Consider the following 19,766-nt stretch of genomic DNA (forward strand, 5'->3'; position numbering starts at 1 on the left):
AAAAAAAAAAGGAAAGAAAGAAAAAGAAATCAGAGGTTTGTTTTGTCTCTTAGTGAATGCAGCCCTGACACTCAGAGGGTATTTGTTCCACCTAGGATGCCAGTCATTTCTTACTCAGAAGTGTAGGTTAATGTGTTCTGTTCTCTTCACACCCTTCTGTGTTAAAAGTTATTATTTTAGCAATTTATCTCTTAGAAATATATTTAGAATAACTTGGCGAACTACAAAATAGGTTTTATCTTGTTTCCTAACAAGGAATAACTTCTATTACAATATTTTTCTTTCTCACTGAAAAGAGTCTTTTCTTTTTCTTTTTCTTTTTAACATTTACTTGTATATATTTGTGGGGTACAGCATGTTGTTTCAACACATACACTACACAGTGATTCACAGGATAGATGCTATAGTTTTGTACCTTTTAAACAAAATAAGAATATTCTCCAGCTCTCTGATGGTCCACCCTCATCTAGTTCATATGAAAGCTTACACTCTCTCACAACCACACCCTGCCACTGCCCCTGGGGGCGGATCGTATAACTTCGTATAATGTATGCGATACGAAGTTATTACGGGGAGGCTTTACGCGAATACGGAACTAAAGTTGCTGAATCACTGGGACCCAGAAGGGCGAGGCTGGCAGCTACGTGCCGTTGAGCGCTAGTGAAATGGTGGCCGCGGAGCGCATGAACTGGCTCCCGTGCGCGTCAGGGCACATGCGCGCAAAGTTATGCCCAACAGGGGGATGCCCTGAGATTCTGAAATAAAAGAAAAATATGACTTATTTATGCATTGCCTTTTATTTTAAATGGTTTCCTGCAACTTACCAGCTTTAGGTGGATGCTGGCCCAGATGATTGATTAACATTTTCTACTGGCTCATCTTCCCGGGACAATGTAATATACAGGGGTCAGATGTTGAGAAATTGACTCATTTATGATTTAAATGTAACTTTTACAAACCTAGATATTAAAACTCAGGTTGTCATTAATCAAATGTGTTTAAATATTTTCCACTTGTCATGTCCCCCAACTATGTCTGTTGATCGTATTCAGAGAGCTGGTGGGGGCCTTAGAGGTCTGAGAGCTGAATGCTAGTTTCCCTGCTACAGCACCCAAAATCAATGGTCACCAAGATTCTCCTTGACTATCTAGTACAAGGGTTAGCAAACTCTGTCTGTAAAGAGCTGGACAGTAAATATTTTAGGCTTGACAATTACTGTCACAACTACTCAATTCTGCCATTACAGGGCGAAAGCAGCCATAGTCTATAGACAAGACATACATAAATGGTGTGGCTGTGTTCCAGTAAGATTTTATTTATAAAAACAGGCAATGGGTTGGATTTGGTCCATGGGCCATAGTTTGCCAACCCTTCAACTAGTGATTTCGTGAGATAATGCATTTCACTTATAAGACATTCCAGAATGTTACTTCTTCATTCTATTCAGCAGGTATAACAGTGATTACGTTAAGCCAAGCACTGTACTGGTACAAAGAAAAAAGTAGCTCCACAGTCCATACCCTTCTTTCTGAGCTCCTTTTCCACATTTCTGACTGGCTGCCTACTACTGGCTGCCCACTGCTCTCATGGACTAGGCCCATGGACTAGTCCAAAGGGCCTGTAACACCCCACAAGGATAATGTCATTGTTTTCTTCTGATGCTTCACCTCTCACTGTGGTTCCTCTCTACTGTGCCCCAAATTCCTGAATTCTATATCAGCTCTACTAATATAGTCCAAATTCAACTCTGTTTTCTCAGCTCAGAAGATCTGGGTAAGTGTCACTCAAATCTTTACTCCATGCCTCATGGAGTTCCCCCAAATTTATCCAAATTCCTAGGATGAGGATTGGGGTGACTCTTTCAATTCTAATTATCACTTCCATCTTTGGGTTTCTGGTTCCACTTATGCTTCTGTTAACCTAGATGCAAAACTTAGTCATTCCTCAGTTTCCTCCAAAGATCTCACCCACACAGAGCATTTGTAAGCCTGGTAAACTTCACTGAACTGTTGGGGGTCAGGAGGAACAGTCACATCATGCCATACTACATATGACTTAAAAGCCCTTTTTAGCCATAACATCTGTATTCTTAAAAGGTCTTTAACCCAGGCATCACCAGGGGTCTCTCATGCAGTCCCCAGCATCCTAACCATCCTGCTGGCTCCTCTCTTCTCCATCTTCCTTTACTCCCCTTTCCTCTCCTTCCTGTTTCAAAAGCAAACAGCAAACAAGTTTCTCCCATTGCAGAGCAATGTAATCAGTCTGAAGTTGCTTGAGCTCCTACCAGCACCCATACTTGCAGAGTCTCTGTTAAAAACAGAAAATAACAAGTGTTGGCAAGAATAGAGAAATTGGAACCCTCATACAATGCTGGTGGGAATGTAAAATGGAGCAGCTGCTGTAGAAAAGTTTGGCAGTTCCTCAACTAATTAAACATAGAATTACCATATGACCCAGCAGTTCTACTTCTAAGTATATTCCCGAAAGAATTCAAACAAAAACTTCAGCGTGAATATTCATAGCGGCATTATTCATAAGAGCCAAGAAGAAGAAATAACCCAAATATCCATCCACTGATGAATGGATAAACAATATGTCATATACCCACATGGTGGAATGTTATGCAGCCATTAAAAGGAATGAAGTACTGACATGTGCTACAACATGGATTAACTTTGAAAACATCATGCTAAGTGAAAGATGCCCATCATGAAGTGACACATATTCTACAATTTTGTTTATATGAAATGTCCAGAATAGGCAAATCTACAGAGACAGAAAGTAGGTTAGTGGTTGCTTAGGGCTGGCTGGGGTGAGGGTGGGGAGTGAGGGGGGTGATGGCTCAAGGCTACAGGGTTTCTTTTTGAGATGATGAAAATGTTATGAAATTGATTGTGGTGATGTTTGCACATATCCGTGAATAAACTAAAAGCCTTTGAATTATACATTTTAAATGGGTGAATTGTATGTCATGTGAATTATATAGAATTGTATGTCATGTCAATAAAGCTGTTTAGAAAAAGAAACACACAACTGTTGAAAAAAAAGGTAACCTTTAGGCCCTCAGGAATTTAACCTCATTCCTTTAGCAGTCCCATGGTGTGTAAATAACCAGTGTCTATCATAATAAGAATTCTGTGTTGTGGAAATGTGATCTAAAAATACTTACAATATGATAGGAATTTTAGTTGTTGCTAAAGCTATTTCAGAAGGCTTTTTTTTTTTTTTATCAGCTAACTTCAGTGTGAACAGAAATTTATTTTTCTTACAATTCTGTATTCAGGACTAGAAAAGTACTTCAAACAGAGTAAATATATGTTTACATTAATCAGTATATTCATTCAATTTACTAGTTAAATGAATGAACAAATGTGTAGTTTACTCTTTCATAGAGAAATAAATTGAGATATTAATTGTCAAATGACCGCAACTTACGTTATATTTAGTTGGGGCGCTGAAAGGGAATATGGTGGAATGATGCCGATTTCACTCCCTGAGGAACACAGACCAAAATGTGAACCTCCTCGTGTCATGGGCAAAGGACATCAGCATTATGGATTTGGTGGAGAAACCTGGCCAAGGTAACTGTGCTTTCTGCCATTCACATAAAGGTCCTTATTATGAAATTTTCTTTATTTTCTTCTGAGTCCTTTGTTAACTTAATTCTGCCTCTATTTCTTTTACTTTTTATTAAAAGACACAGGTGGAAAAACTAATTATACAATGTCTAATTGTGTAAAAGGCCTATGTTTATGAATGTTTTTGCTCTCCTTAGAGATGTTAAAATGTTGTGATCAGATATTTTGAGAATTTAATTCCCTCCCTTATCATCTCTTATCTAAAACTAAATGGGACTGTTCCTGAGAGAGTGATACTACATTTAAAATGTTTTTGCTTGAGCAAAGAGCTGGCCTAATTTGTACAGATGTTCTTGGTTTTTGGAACTTTTGATTTGTAATTTGTTCATCAGTCTTTAATTATAGTCATTAGAATTTGCTGGGCTTTGTTTTCAAGTATTAAAATATCAATAATGTATAAATCTTAAAATCACTCTTTCAGCAACTCTATTCAAAAGAAGGTTAAAACTGAAGAGAAAGTGAAAAAGAATCTGAGCATGAAATTAAATGTCACATTAAATACAAACTTACCAAAGATTATGAAATTTATTCAAAGCAGAATTCATCGAACCTTGGCACAGAGCCTGCTTACCCTTGCTTTATCTGACAATCCTGGTTACCTGGCTTACTGACAATCTTCTTAACTAGTTTTTTGTTCTAAAGCAGGTAAAATAAATAAGTTAGGAGAGACAAGCCACAGCTAGAGAGAGAAATATTGACAGTAGGGACATGTGCAGCTGACAACCTTATTGAAGCCTCACTAAAACAATAAAAAGCAAATGAAAACACCTAGCAGTCAAAGGGCAATTGGAAAGATTCAGACATCAGCACACATAGTGAAGACCTCAAGTTCATTCATTCATTCAGTGGATTTTTTTTTTTTATGTCCCTACTCTCTTTCAGCTTACCTTCTAACATGATATAGAGTCATAATATCTTTGTAATATGGATCTTGCCATCCTGATTTTACAATGAATAAACAGAGACCCAAGAAATTCAGTACCTTTCCTTGGATCAGACAATTATAAAGTTGTGGTACAGGGATTTGAGTCCAGGTTTATTTGACTGCAAAACCCAGGTTCTTTTAATGTGTTCATTTTATTTATTCATGCATTTATTCGTTTATGTAATTCAGTAATTCAGGTATAGAAAGCACTGTTCTAAAGACTGGGAGTATAGCTTTTCACAAATTTTACAGCTAATGTCTCCCAAAATTTGTATTTTAAAGAATGCACAATATTCTAAAATATTTGCACAAAATTCTAGTGTGTAAAAGAAAGCCAAAGACTAGGTTCTTAAAGTAAATCTAGTTTGAAATGAGAGTTTTGTATCCTGGGTCCTCTGGAGGAAAGAGGAATCAGGAAAGGAAGAAGGGCGTGGGCAAAGGGAACAGTCATTCAATGGAATGGAATACTGCAGTTTGCATTTTGCATGAACTTTCTTAAAAAATGCAGATGCTTCAGCTACCCACCCATCAGCCCAACCTTTGTGGGCTACATATGGAAAGGCCTCAGGAAGAGCGATAACAGCCAGAGTTCAGACGAAGACTGGCAGGCCCCAGTATAGCCTTAGCTGTAGTTCCTTGCTGGGTAACAAGAAGTAAAATATATGTTTGTATATCTACATTTACATTCTGCACCCCAGAGCTAAGACAGATTGCAGGTAGCTTTTTTGTTGTGAGTGGTGATTGTGTCTGACACGGTGTCTCTTGTTGTGAGTGCTGATTGTGTCTGACACGGTGTCTCACCTAACTCCTTATTTAAGTCCTTGACCCTTTGCCCTCTGAGAGTGCCCACTGCTAGCCATGGTCACTGAACTTCAAGTTCTAGTCCTCCCATGGGAGTGGATGTTTGAAATCTACAGCAGTTCCTTTTTCTTTTCCTTTTAAACCACCTGGTGCTAGTTTTCCTACAAGCCACCTCCAGGGTCCAGGGGCTTTCTGTTTTGGAAGCTCCTGGACCTGCTTACTTTTTATTTGACCATGCCCTGTGGCTGCAGAAACCTCCTCTGACCAAGGGACACCAGTATCCTCGTATTGTTGCCACTAACTGGTCAAGTGCGATTCTGTTGTCCCTGACACTCCTGTAGGGGGAGGAAAGCAGGGGCATGGCCGCCCTCTGCCCAGGTCTGGGCATGGCTAAGGTCTGTATAGATAGCAGTGGATGGAAATCTACTTGGGGGATTGGAAGGGAACGGAAAGGACCCTGAAGTCATTATCTGATTCTCAACTTTTCTTTTTCCTTGCCATGGGTATGGAGTGCCACACAAGAGCACTGATTAGATAAGCTCATGGGTGTCTTGGCTCTGTGGCCATGTGGATATTATTGTCACGCATGTCTATAATTAACAAAGTTTTATTCCTATTTAATGTTACTAACTATAGCAGATTTTTGAAATCAGTGTTTTTCCACACAACCCTCTTTCCTTGCATCCCTATTACTTGTCCTCCAACTCCCACCCTATCCCCCCATTAAGAAAAGAACTAGCATTCGTAAAGCTGTGGACACCATCAGGGAAGCTTGTTATAAAAGCTTTTGAAAGGCCAGTAATGATTGTTGTAGTTGTGTTTTGTATTGCTTGATAGCATAGAAGCATAAATACTGTAATGCCTAATCTATTTATCAAAACTGATCTATTTATCAAAACTGACTACGGGACCAGAGCCCAGAAACTGTGGGTCGAGTCATATGTGAATTTGTTTTGAGAAGCAGGGAATCTATTTATCAAAACTGACTACGGGACCAGAGCCCAGAAACTGTGGGTCGAGTCATATGTGAATTTGTTTTGAGAAGCAGGGAAGCTGGGTAAGTGACAGACAGAGTGGCATAGTGAGTGGTCCATCATCCCAATCAGTTTGTCAGTCCAGTTCTGTTGCAAGTCATTTCTGGCAGTCATGGCTGAGGAGACTTTCTGCGTGTTGTCACGTTGCAAGTCCATTAAATCTTGATTTTGCAGAGGGTAAGGGTAGATCCCTTAGCCAAATACTGCTTTTTTTAAAGTTGTTGCAGAAAGTGGTGAGAAAAGGAGACAGCAGGCTCCCTCTATTAAGAGAGTTCTAATTAATAACACTAAATTCTTTCTGAAAAAATTACTTCTATTGAATTTGAAGTTTTTCAGCCAAAGGAAAAGCATGAGACATAAAGTGGTGATCTTGCTTCAAAAAAAAAAGGAAAGAAAGAAAAAGAAATCAGAGGTTTGTTTTGTCTCTTAGTGAATGCAGCCCTGACACTCAGAGGGTATTTGTTCCACCTAGGATGCCAGTCATTTCTTACTCAGAAGTGTAGGTTAATGTGTTCTGTTCTCTTCACACCCTTCTGTGTTAAAAGTTATTATTTTAGCAATTTATCTCTTAGAAATATATTTAGAATAACTTGGCGAACTACAAAATAGGTTTTATCTTGTTTCCTAACAAGGAATAACTTCTATTACAATATTTTTCTTTCTCACTGAAAAGAGTCTTTTCTTTTTCTTTTTCTTTTTAACATTTACTTGTATATATTTGTGGGGTACAGCATGTTGTTTCAACACATACACTACACAGTGATTCACAGGATAGATGCTATAGTTTTGTACCTTTTAAACAAAATAAGAATATTCTCCAGCTCTCTGATGGTCCACCCTCATCTAGTTCATATGAAAGCTTACACTCTCTCACAACCACACCCTGCCACTGCCCCTGGGGGCGGATTTTCCGTGGGGGTTCTGTGGTGCCACACCATCACCGTACTCCTCGTGGAACAGCATCGCTCCTTGAGTGCCAGTCAACTGTCACCCTAAACAACAGCAACAATACCATGTTTTTCTATTCAATACCTGGTCCATGGACCAGCAGCATTAGCATCACCTAGGAAATGGTGAATGCAAAATTTTGGCCTCTGCCCCAGATTTACTGAAATTTTAACAAGTTTTTTATTGCATTTCAAATTTTTACTGCATTTTAACAAGATCCCTCAGGTAATTCTAACATGTACCAAAATTTGAAAACTGCTGGTTCAATGTAAGAAAATGCAATGATTTTTCACACAAAGGAAAATGCACTCATCTCCCCAAAAGGGGAGACCCAAAGCCTCATTAGTTCCTGCATCTTGCTCCAAGTGTTCACTCCTCTCTGATTCAGTTGTAATCTCATCCTGATAGTCTGTACTTAGGCACTTTGATAAAGTTAACCATCACCAACACTCCCTATATGAAATAATGAGGAAAAGGGAAAGAAAAAAAAAAGAAAAGTAGTTAATATGTATAAAAGTATGCAAGACACTTAAATATGGGAAGAAAGTATGGGAAGCTACTACAATCCTTATTTTTGCAGCTGGTCATGAGGCTATCATTGGAGTTATAATTTCTTTCCTCTACTACCCATTCCAATCTTAAAATGACAGGAACTCATTACTTGGTAGGACAACCCAAAAATTTGTTCCTGAGAGATCTAAGGTGGTTCTGCCTGTGTAAGGCTGCTACACTATTCCATTAACTTTATGCCACTGGAGACAAAACTAGGTGTCCAAAAGATCCTCACGTTCCAGAAATACTCCTTTCCCCCATCTCTGTGTAGCAGCAATCCTCTTGCCCTTCATATGCAGGATCAGTCACCCCAGCCTACTAGGCATAATCCTTTCTTGCCTGTTTTATCCTGAGTCATCATGAGCTCCAAATTACCACTTCATCAGTTCAGCTTCCAATGCAGTGAAACCATTGTTTTGTCCCCTGATGGAAGCATTTCTCGCTTGACCTGTAAACCAGAAAATCTGAAGGTGGCTGTAGAGGAAGTAAAATTTTCTGAGGTATAGCAGTCAATATAAAAGTGAGAGGCACCTCTCCCACTGCCACCCTTTGGTTTTTAGACTGTGCGTTCTGACTGTGGGGGAAACTATTGGCCACTGGTTCAGAGCATGTGCCACACACTTTAGGACAACACTCAGCCATAAGTGAATCTTCAGTAGGCCATTCTAAAACTCTGTAAATAAGGCAAAATATAACATTCTATAAATATGATATATCCTTTGAATTCATCCAAACATCGTCTTATTTCTTTTGAGATAAATTGAGTTCCTTGGTCAAAAGTAATATTCCTTAGTCAAAAGTAAAGAAACATGGTGAGAAGAGGAAAGAAATTGAAATCTTGAAGAAGTGTCTAGTCTTATAAGGATAAATCATCTCTTTTATGATGGAAGGAATCCAATCAGCTTTCCACCAGGTGGCTGACTAGTACACCCAGGGATATGTCACCCTATTAAGAGATTAGGGTTGGTCACTTCTGCTGACAAATTCAGATGCGACAACAGCCAGGTGAAATTTGATGAGGGAAAGTTCACATTACTGAGTCCATACATAACTTCTGCACCGCCCCCATGATAACTTTGTTATGAAGCTATTGAGCAAGCAAGCACAGGGGTGCCTGGAGAAAACCTGACTGACATCCACAGAGTTAGTCATTCTATCCACCTGATTTTCAAGAATATCCTCAATTGTGGGGCTCCCTTGGTGAACATTTTTGTGGGGTACAAATAACCTGCATACTCCAGGGCCATTCTTAGAGGCTGGGAAAGCAAGTTGTTTAGAATGTACATTAGGTAGATGAGATTCACAGTACAGACTCACTGTAAAAATATAGAATGAAAAAAATATATGTATAGGATGGGTGTTCAAAAGATTGGGCAGCTACAAGTGACTGTTGAGCACTACAACTTATATGAAAACATTGTAGATAAGGTCCAATCTCCTTTGACCTCTAACTCCCAATCCAACTTTCCTTCCTAGAAGAAACCACTGTTACCACTTTGGTGTGTCTCCTTCCTCACCTTTTGTTATGCATTTACACAATTATACATGTACCCATTGAAAACATATGGTATTATTTAATGTATGGAATCATTTGATACATAGTATTAAGCAATTTGGGATTTTTTCTCTCTGCAAACCAGAGATAATCCCATGTCAGTAAATACAGATCTACATCATTCTTTTTAATTTCTCATAGTGTTTCACAGTATGGATGCATCGTAGATTATTTAGCCATTCACATATTGTTTCTTTTCTTTTCTTTTACATTAACGATACTGTAATGACCATCCTTGTACAGGGATCCTTGAGCTCATGCACAAATGTTTCTCTAGGACAAATTCTAATTGGAAGTTCTGGGTCACAATAGTAAGTGTAGCCCAAATGATTTATATTCTCATGGTAGTGTCTAAAAGTATGCATTTCCCATACTTAAGTGTATGAGAAATGAACCATCTGTATTATATTACCACACTGTATAATTTTTAGAGTATTTTGGTTATCAGAACACATTTTTCTGGTTATTAGTTAGGTTGAACACTCTTATGTTAATATTTTATGTATGGCACATTTCCTTTTCTATTCATAATTCTTGCCCATTTTTATTGTTTGTATTTGCTTATAGATTTTTATTGGTTCTTTATGTTCTGTATATCAGTTCTTTATGTGTTATCTTTGCAAGTATTTGGAAACATTATAAGTATTTCTTCTAATTTGTGTTTTATTTGAGTTTTTATGGTGTCCTTAGTCATATAAAAGTTTTTAAATTTGACATTATCAAATTTCTTTTTGTTTTTTGACTTTTAAAAGAAAAATCTTATTTATAAAAGGTCCTTCCTCCCACCAAGGGAAAGAAAAACATATTTTTGTATGTTGTAATAGTTTTTTTCCTAATTCTTTAGAGGTTTTTTTTTTTTTTTTTTTGTCCTTTTTGAGACCGGCCGCACCACGCTCAGCCATTGAGCACATGAGCCATCCCTATATAGGATCTGAACCCGCGGCGGGAGCGCTACTGCGCTCCCAGCGCCGCACTCTCCTGAGTGCGCCACGGGCTCGGCCCTCTTTAGAGTTTTAATCCATCTGAAATTATCTTTGCAAATAGTGTAAAATACAGATATATTATTTTCCAAATGGTGAATTTTTCCTGCATTCTTTATTTTAAAAATATGTCCTTCTCCACTGATTTAAGATGCTATCTTTTTATATACTGAATTTCCCTGTATAAATAGTCGTATTAATCTGTATCACCACTGCAGTGTTAATTTTAAAAAATTTTAATTTATTCTTTCCTTTCTTTTCAGAAAGCTTCCTATTGAACAATTCTATTATTTGACACAGAACAAAAAAAGTGACATCTATGGAAATGATTCTTTGTAAGTTTGAGGGTTTTTTCTTTATATGAGATCAAATAACATTTTTAAGTGGAAATGAGTTATATGAGAAATTAAAAAGCCCCCAAATGGGAACTTTTAGGGAAACAAATCCTTCCATTTTTTAAATAGAGATACCAGAAACCAAAACCAAACAAAGCAAAGAAACCAAAAAAACAAAACAAAACAAAAAACCACAATAGTATATGGCATTTAAACAAGTGAAGAAAAAATAGGAAATAATATAGTAATGTTTAAAGGGATTCTCCTCAGCTTATCTTGGTCCATTTCCCTACCTTTGACCTACTTACTCAATCTAATAAGAATTTGCTACATTTCTTTAAAGATTTATAGAAAATGTCACAGTAGCTCTCAATAAATTTTTAAACAGAATTTTATGAGGATAGAGTTTTATTATGATCACCTACAAATAACTCTTAATAAAATTACTTCCTAAGTCTCTTTTTTAAGTAAGGAATGTTTGTTAATTTACCCTTTGCTTAAAGGTATTATGTGTATATTAAATTATTTTTTACTCTTTGAATTAGTTTGTCATGTATATTACAAAAGCATATATTTTTATTTTCAGATAAAAATAAAACACAGCATTGAAGTAACAATGAAAATATCACTTCTTTACCTTTATTAAGAATTGTTAGTTATCTCTTTATAGGTAGGAAGTTGATATAGAATTTGGCCACTAGAGGGGGCCCAAAAGACAAAATTTGTGGTTGCCTGGGCTTTATTATCCCTTTGGGATTAGTGAATTTTGCAAAGTAAATGTGGAACATGGAAGTAAAATTAATGGACTGGTTTGGTCAAGGAAGTCGTGTCTCTGAGTACTTGTTACTTTCATTTTATCCTTTGAAATTTTAAGTTTTTTTAAAGATTTCCTTTTAAAAATTTTTATTTTTTTTTTCATTTTGAATCAAATCAATTTTTTAATTTTAGGCATATGCCTATCAATATTTTAGCAAAATTTGTCACAAGAACAATTTTAGATGCCTACTTAATGTTTTATAGATAGAAGTCAATCTAGTAACTCTAGATCCCTTGGATTTGTATATTCACTGCCTCCCCCCATCCCACCCCATCTCCACAACTCAACAATATAGCTGGAAGACTGGACATGCGTTTTTTTTTAGTTCCATGCTCATAAACTTAGAGTCCAAATAAAGAAGGATATAAACTTTTGTGGTTTGTGTGAGTCGTGTGTTTATAAAAATTATAATAAAATTATATGGCTCACATACCCCTTTCTAGTGAATATCCACTAGCATGGAGGAACATCTACAAAATCAAACAGTGTACTTAATTTTACTGATTTTTACTATCAACTTGATAACATTCTGTTCATTTTTCATGCCTAAAATCTTTCAGAGTCTTATTTGCATAAGACTGAAACTAATTGTTGAAACCAGATTTAAGTGGACGATTATCCCTCTCTAATGGACTTTTTTCCAGAGCTACCGTATTATTTCTTGGCATGCAGGGTTCAGAGTAATTAGTGAATACACGCCCTTGGAATAAACTGGTTCAGAAAAGGCATGCACCGGGGCCGGCCCGGTGGCGCACTGCGCTAGTGCGCCGCTTGGGGGACGCGGTTGCGCTCCCGCCGAGGGTTCGGATCCCACATACAGACCGGTTCCCGCTCACTGGCTGAGCGAGGTGCGGGGGCAACACCGAGGGTTGCGATCCCGTTGCCGGTCCGGTACGGGGGCGACACTGAGGGTTGCAATCCGTTGCCGGACACGGAAAAAGACAAAAAAAAAAAAAAAAAAGAAAAAAAAAAGAAAAGGCATGCATCCAAGAACTTGGTCAGTTTTGTTCTCTCCTGAGCAAAAGGACAAAGCACACACGGTACTGACATATCCTCTCCAGCCAGGCCACACTCAGGTCGCATTAGGTCGTGCAAGTACACCACATGTGTGATGTCGGGCTCCCTCAGAGCACTGGCTACTGCCTGATTATGATTGAAGGTGAGTAAGAACCAGAACTCTCTTATCTTTAGAAGAAGTCAGCCGCTGTATCTTCACTGCATATAAGAAATGCAAAAAGGGTCGTGAGCAGGACTGAAGTTAGAATAAATGCAATAAAAAAGTGATCAATAGACAACTGAGATATGTAAATATCATATCTCTCTGTCATGTCAATATTCAGGGTTCCAGAAGGTTAATCAACAACATTATCTGAAATGACACGGTAGTTTGAAAATGGAATACATCTTTATTCTTAAGCAATTTTCTAATCGGAATACAAGATTTAGAAGCTCTTAATATAAATTAGGACTTGTTTCCTGTTTTTATTCTAGGATGCCAAAACCACCTAATTCAACAGTAGAGTAAGTATACAACTTCTATTTTCCTCCACTCTTTCTAATCAAGAAAAAATATATATATATATATATATATACTGGCATTCCATATTTCTTAGACAAGTGTGAGTACAAGTTAAAAAAATAGCTTTCATGAAAAGTTTTACACTTGGAAGAAGAGGCTGATGCAAGTCTAAGGTAACATCATTTTGATTTCTCTCCAATTAAATCCGCTGCCAATCTTTTTTTAAATAAACTTTTTATTGTAGTATAGTTTTATAGAATTATTGGGAAAATAGTAGAGAGTTTCCATATACCCCACTATTATTAACATCTTACATTAGTATGGCAAATCTGTCACAATTAATGAACCAATATTGATGCATTACTATTATGTAAAATCCATAGTTTATTCTGATTTCCTTAGTTTTATCCTAATATACATTTTTTATTCCAGGATCCCATCCAGGACACCACATTACATTTAGTAGTCACGTCTCCCTAGGTTCCTCTTGGCAGTGACAATTTCTTAACGCTTTCCTTGTTTTGATGAGCTTGCCAATTATTGGTCAGATATTTTGCAGAATGCCCCCCAAATAGGCTCTGACTGTTGTTTTTCTTATCATTAGACTGGGGTAATGTGTTGGGCAGGAAGTCCACAGAGATAACGTGCCATTTTCACCAATTATCTAAAGGGTGCGTGATGTCAACATGACTCTTAACTGTTGATTGTTAACCTTGACCACCTGGCTGATGTGGTGTTTATCTGGTTTCTCCACTATATGCTTGCCCTTATTCCCTCCTTTCCACGCTGTGCTCTTTAGATGCAAGTCACTGTGTGCAGCCCACACTTAAGGTGTCTGGAATTATGCTCCACTTTCTTGGGGGCAGAGTACCTACATAAACTATTTGGCATTCTTCTGCATGGGAGATTTATTTATCTATTCTGATTTGTTTATTCAATCACTTATTTCTGTCAGAATGGACTTGTGGATATTTATTTTGGGCCATGGTACTTAGGTCGTAATTCAGTACCACTTTATTTTGTTACTCACATTGGCCATCAGGAGCTTTTTCAGTTTGCTCCTGTATTCCTTTGACATTTCCCCATCATTACGGGGTTTTTGCAGGGGTTTTTTTCTCTTAGCATTTCCTTATTTTCTGGCACTGTGAGATACTTCAGGCTCATCTTGTACATTTCCTGCCCTACTCCTAGAATCAGCCATAAAGCCCGGAAACCCTGGTTCCTTTTATTGGAGACTGCTATTAGAAACCAAGATCTGAGCATGAGGTGGTCTCAGTTCCCCCGGAGTCCTCTATCACTCTTAACTGAAAATGTTAGGTTGACATTTTAAAATTATATTTCAGTTATAGTAAATACCTACTCAGAAGGCTATTAAAATTAAGGTGTAGGCTTTTGGGGTGTTTTTTTTTTTTTTTTCCTTTTTTGTCTTTTTTCATGTCTGGCAACGGATCACAACCCTCAGTGTCGCGCCCGTACGGGACTGGGACCGGCCACGGGATCGCAAGCCTCGGTGCTGCCCCCGCGCCTCGCTCAGCCAGTGAGTGGCCGGTCTGTATGTGGGATCCGAACCCTCGGCGGGAGCGCCTCCGCGCTCCCAAGCGGCGCACTGTAGCAGTGCGCCACCGGGCCGGCCCTTGGGGGTTTTATTTTTAAAAAAAAACAACTGTGAAGAATCCTTGTTATAGACTTTTCAAATTCTCTTCGTATGTGGTATGAAAAGTAAAGCCTTTTTTGTTGGGTTATATTTCTCAGATTCACCTTTCTGCTCTGTAGCCTGGGAAGTTCCAAAGTGGGAGGCTACAATTCCAAGGTCAAGGTGTCAGCAGGGTTGTTTCTTTCCCAGGACTGTGAGGGAGAATCTGTTCCACGCCTCTCTCCTGGCTTCTAGTGATTTGCTGGCATCCTTTGGGGTTGCTTGGCTTGTGAATGCATCACTCTGATCTCTGCCTTCATCTTCACATCGCGTTCTCTTTGTGTTCTTGTCTGTGTCCAGATTTCCCCTTTTTATAAGGATTAGGGACCCATCCTACTCCAGTATGGAGTAACTCCACTTTAACTCAACTAATTATATCTGCAATGACCCTTTTTCCATATATGATCACCATATGAGGCCGTGGGGATTAGGACTTCAACATATGGACGGGGGTCAGGGGAGAGACACAATTGAACTCATAACACTTGTCTTGCTTTTTTCTACATAATTTTCTAATTATAAGTAACATTTCTTTATTCCATGGATCTCCTGATCTTGATTTCCTTCTAGTTTAGACAGCTCCCATGTGGTTGTGTTTTGTTTTTTTTTTTTTTTAGGTTTATTTTTAACTTCTACCAGTTCTCCAAATTATAGAGAAATTATATTCCTATAGTCTTTTTAACTTTTTTTTCCCTTCACTGTACTAGCTATTTTTGGCTTTTTTATTTCAAAACAGTACCATGTACATAAATAGGCAGTATATTTAATTGATTGTTTGCTTAAAGAAACAGATGGCCTGGATCAAAAGTTTAATCCAAGGTGGTTAAAGATTACTTTGCATTACTGGAGGTGAATTCCCAAAATGATTCCATAAACTAAAATACTAAAATCCTCTCAAAACAAGAAGCAGGAATTAAAAGTAACTATAAATTCTTCATATACCATTCTAAAAACACAAAATCATATATCCTCTGCTTTATATTGTTATACCCATTATGAAAGTTATTCACTGCTAAAGAATTAGGTATGGTTTATTTTAAAAATTAAATTTAGTTTTGATTTGTCCAGCAAAATTTAGAAAATTTTGCATGTTTTACAGTATACGTGCCACTAGAATGCTGACTTTGAGTATAGTAACTTTGCATCACTGTCATATCTGCAGGGATTAGAACAGCCTGCCAAAAAGAAGGGTCTCAATAAATATTTGATGATTAATTTTTTTCAATCTTACTTCTTTCTCCTGCTTTTTGTTTGTTTGTTTGCTCAATACATCTTAGAGAAATCTGTTTGCCGTATGCAATTGAACACCCCTACCATACACACATCTCTCGTGGTGCCATGTTCCCGACCTTTACATCACCTAAGGAACTCTGCACTGGCATTAAAGCCCGCAACCAACAGCCATTTCCTCCCACGGTGCCAACCAAGGCCTATGATACAACAGTTTTGAAGACAAGAGGTAAATGGGATTTGGAATCAGAACTATGTTCATTTTTCTTGTCATTGGGGTTTATTCAATAATAAAATTAAAGAAAGCAAGGAGTGTAAGGGACTCAGTCACAAGCATGTGACCCATCAGTAATTAGGAAAGTTGTTCCCAACAATGGGTATACTTTATAATCAGTTGGGACCCCACCACAGACCAGTTAAATCAGACTCTCTGCAGACGTCTCTAACCTTTATACTTTACACACAGCCTCGCATGTTAGAATCAGAAACCAAAACTTTGTAGAATTGGTTGTTTTTATTCTACCTATATTTTCTACTTTTATTTTCTTCCTGCTCTCTGTTATGGTTTAGCTTTTTAAAATTTCATTCTAGCTCAGGTGATCAGCACAAGGGACAATGTTTGATTCAGATCATCAAGTCTGGACATGGGTACAGCAGTGGTGATGAAACTGAAAGCTCCCCATTGAAATAAGACTCAGAACATAACAGGAACAATTTGTGCAGTTCTTCTCAACACCCTAGAGCATCTTCTCCCAGCCACAAGTCTCGCAGTCTTTGTAGATGTGTTTTATGAGAGAGGACAGTAATCCCCAACAGCAGTCATTGACACTCTCCCACACCACACCCTTCAGTCTCTGCTGAGGACACCTGCACCTGTGTGAACACAGAGGAGAGAGCTCTGGAGAAAGACTGGAGATACTAGGGAAGGGTAACTGAAAGTGACAGAAAAGGCACAGGGTAGGCAAAGGTAAATGTTTGTTGAATGAATTTAGGCTGGGAGGTAGATAAAACTCAAGAATTGTCCTATAATTAGTCCCTCTGTACCTGAATATTTGGACCAAAATGCAAGGGCAGAATACTGCCATCATGAGTATCAACCTCAGAGCCTCGTCAGCAGACAGTAACCTTTTAAGAGATAGTGTAGTGAAGTGTTTAAGAGCATGGACTCTGGAGTCCGACTGCATGGGTGGAATTCTGACTTTGCCTCTTACTCACTGTAGATCATGGGAAAGTTTCTTAACTTCTCTGGCTCTGCTTCTAGGAACGTTAGTACCTAATTCATAGATAACAGAGATAAATGTTAGTGATTATTATTTTTATTACCCTGCTGTCATGTGTCATGACTCCAGTATGTGTGCACCATGTCGAACTTTTCCTTTAGTTCTCAGACCAGTCAGCATTGATAAAAGGTAGTGAACATCATATCGAATGTGTTGACTAAACTTAGTGTCAAGTGCCATGCTTAGTTATATTGGGGAGTGAGGAAAGGGGTGCCATGCAAAAGAACTACAAGATGTGATACCTGAACAGTTGAAATTTTTATGATCTTGTAAGCTGTCAAAGTAAATTTCTGTTTTTCAATCCTGAATTAAACAATTTCTGAAATTACATGAAGTACATACAATTATCAAGAAATCACAGAAATGTGTGTTGAATTCATAAAAACACGTTTCAGTGCAGTTGTAGATAAGGGACTAAAGAGAAGTTGCCTTTTTAATTTTTTGCTATTTCAAGCCTCTATCTCTCTTTGACCAGTCAGTCACTCTTAGGGGATTTTAAAAATATAAATATACTCTAATAACCCTTATGAAAAGATCTTTCCAGGGACTGGCACTACCCTAGGTTTCTACCCTTACATTTATTCTTACTCTTCTTTATTAGAAATAAGTAGCACGTAGGTTAAGACTGCAGTCTCTAGAACCAGATTGCCTGAGTTTGAATTGTATCTACTAGCTGTGTGATCTTGGACAAATTGCTTATTCTTTCTGTGCCTCAGTTGCCTCTAACTAAAGTGGGAATAACAGCACCCTTCTCATAATAATGTTATGAAAAATGCGTGTGATGGGATATATACATATAAAACACTTAGTACAGTAACTGGCACATAGTAAGTGTTTAATAAATGTCAGCCTTTGTTCTTATAACATGTGAGGAGGGGTGTTCAGAACAGTCTTTAATTTCAGACTTATCATGGGACCAGAGGATGCCATGCTGTGTTTGGCAAAGCTTATCAAATTATGAACCAAAAACTAGGAAGCTGTATTCTTTAAAATGTTCTCTTTTAGTACCTTTTTGGTAAGCAAGTACTAACTCCATTTTTGAAAACTCTTTTGATATTTAGGCAAAGAAAAGCCAAAATAGGTAGTATAGGAATACATTTGCTGATCCTTCAGAGAGCAGAAAGAGGATCTAGGAAGATTGGTTATGTACCTAATGCTCTATCTCATCAACAAGAAAGGTGACGTAGTAGCGCTGTCCACTATTGCTACGAGCACTACAGTTAAAGACTCATTCTCACTCTGCGCGCCCACACGCTGCTCATGCAAGGACTCAAGGACTCAAGAGTAGGTTGCACCTCACTAACTGTAACAGAATAGCTAAAATGTACACCAACATTCCTCTCTACTCTTATTTCTACTTATTGCACCTATAAATCTCATCAGTTATTCTTATTTATTCAGGATAACAGTGCTTTTCCTGAAATTTTCAGGTAATCCTTACAGATATGAACTACTTGATTTTCCCATGGATTCAAAGAAGAAAGCATTGAGTTGGCCAGGTCAGGGTGTGTATTATGACGTAAGTATCTTTTAAAATGTGTTTTTAAAAGAAAATAGAAAATACTTTTACCCAATAAGTTTATAAAAATCCAAAAGATTGTTTTATTTTCTGTCTGAATGAAAACTTTGAGATTTTGACCATGATTCACATTTTTCAGTTTTCTTAGCTGATTTCATGTACTTTTGGCAGTTATGGAACATTTCTACAGTTACAAACAAAAAGGTTCCCCCCAGAAAGCTGATGGAGAAGAACTGTGTTTCACATACTGCATCTTCTCCCAGTCCTATTCTTATGACTCATAGTACATCAAACAACTCCAAATATGCATAGAGTAATAGGAGATTTTCAAAAAGATTTATAAGCTATTACTGTTCCAGATATTATTAGTACATTTGTGTCAAGTCTAAAAATAAAACAAGAACCACCATGTACTGAGAAATTGCTACACACTACTTTAGATATAATATGTCATCTATTCCTTACAATAACCTCATAAGGTTACTATCATCATTTCATTCTACACATCAGAAAACTGAGGCTCAGGGAGTTCATGACTGTGTAATGATCACAGAACTCAGGTTTGTGAGACTCTAGTATCTGCCCTTGACCTCTGTACCATAACTCCACATGGATGAACAGAGAAAATTTTAAATCATCAAGGAAAATACATAGACATTTGAAAATAATAATTAGCTAACATTTGTGAATGTTGGTTTATGAGAGGCAGTGCCATGTGTTCCCCATATGTTATCTCCTTGCATCCAACAATCTCTGACATAGGCACGAAATAATTATGGAAGGTTGGAAACATTTGAATTTTCCTTAAAAAACCATTGTGGTAGGCCAGCATATGTTCACTGCAATATCATAGTTAACTGTAAAGTAACCAATTTCCTGTTTGTTTTTTAAAGATATACATCAAGAGGAATTCTTTTTTTTTTTTTTTTTTTTTTTTTTA

The 19,766-nt window shown here is 37.6% G+C and overlaps 1 protein-coding gene across 1 annotated transcript in view; it reads left to right on the plus strand.

The window, feature by feature from the left end:
- Positions 1-19,766, plus strand: part of LOC103610183 (chromosome unknown open reading frame, human C7orf31) — a 36,576-nt gene that overhangs the window by 6,262 nt on the left and 10,548 nt on the right. The window contains exons 3-7 of the mRNA XM_008594402.1: positions 3,447-3,581; positions 10,697-10,768; positions 13,077-13,106; positions 16,075-16,256; positions 18,738-18,826. Of these exons, the coding sequence (XP_008592624.1) occupies positions 3,447-3,581; positions 10,697-10,768; positions 13,077-13,106; positions 16,075-16,256; positions 18,738-18,826 (508 nt within the window). The remainder of the gene's footprint in view (positions 1-3,446; positions 3,582-10,696; positions 10,769-13,076; positions 13,107-16,074; positions 16,257-18,737; positions 18,827-19,766) is intronic.

The sequence above is a fragment of the Galeopterus variegatus genome, unplaced genomic scaffold (assembly GCF_000696425.1).
Source record: "Galeopterus variegatus unplaced genomic scaffold, G_variegatus-3.0.2 Scaffold10717, whole genome shotgun sequence".
NCBI classification, from domain to species: domain Eukaryota; kingdom Metazoa; phylum Chordata; class Mammalia; order Dermoptera; family Cynocephalidae; genus Galeopterus; species Galeopterus variegatus.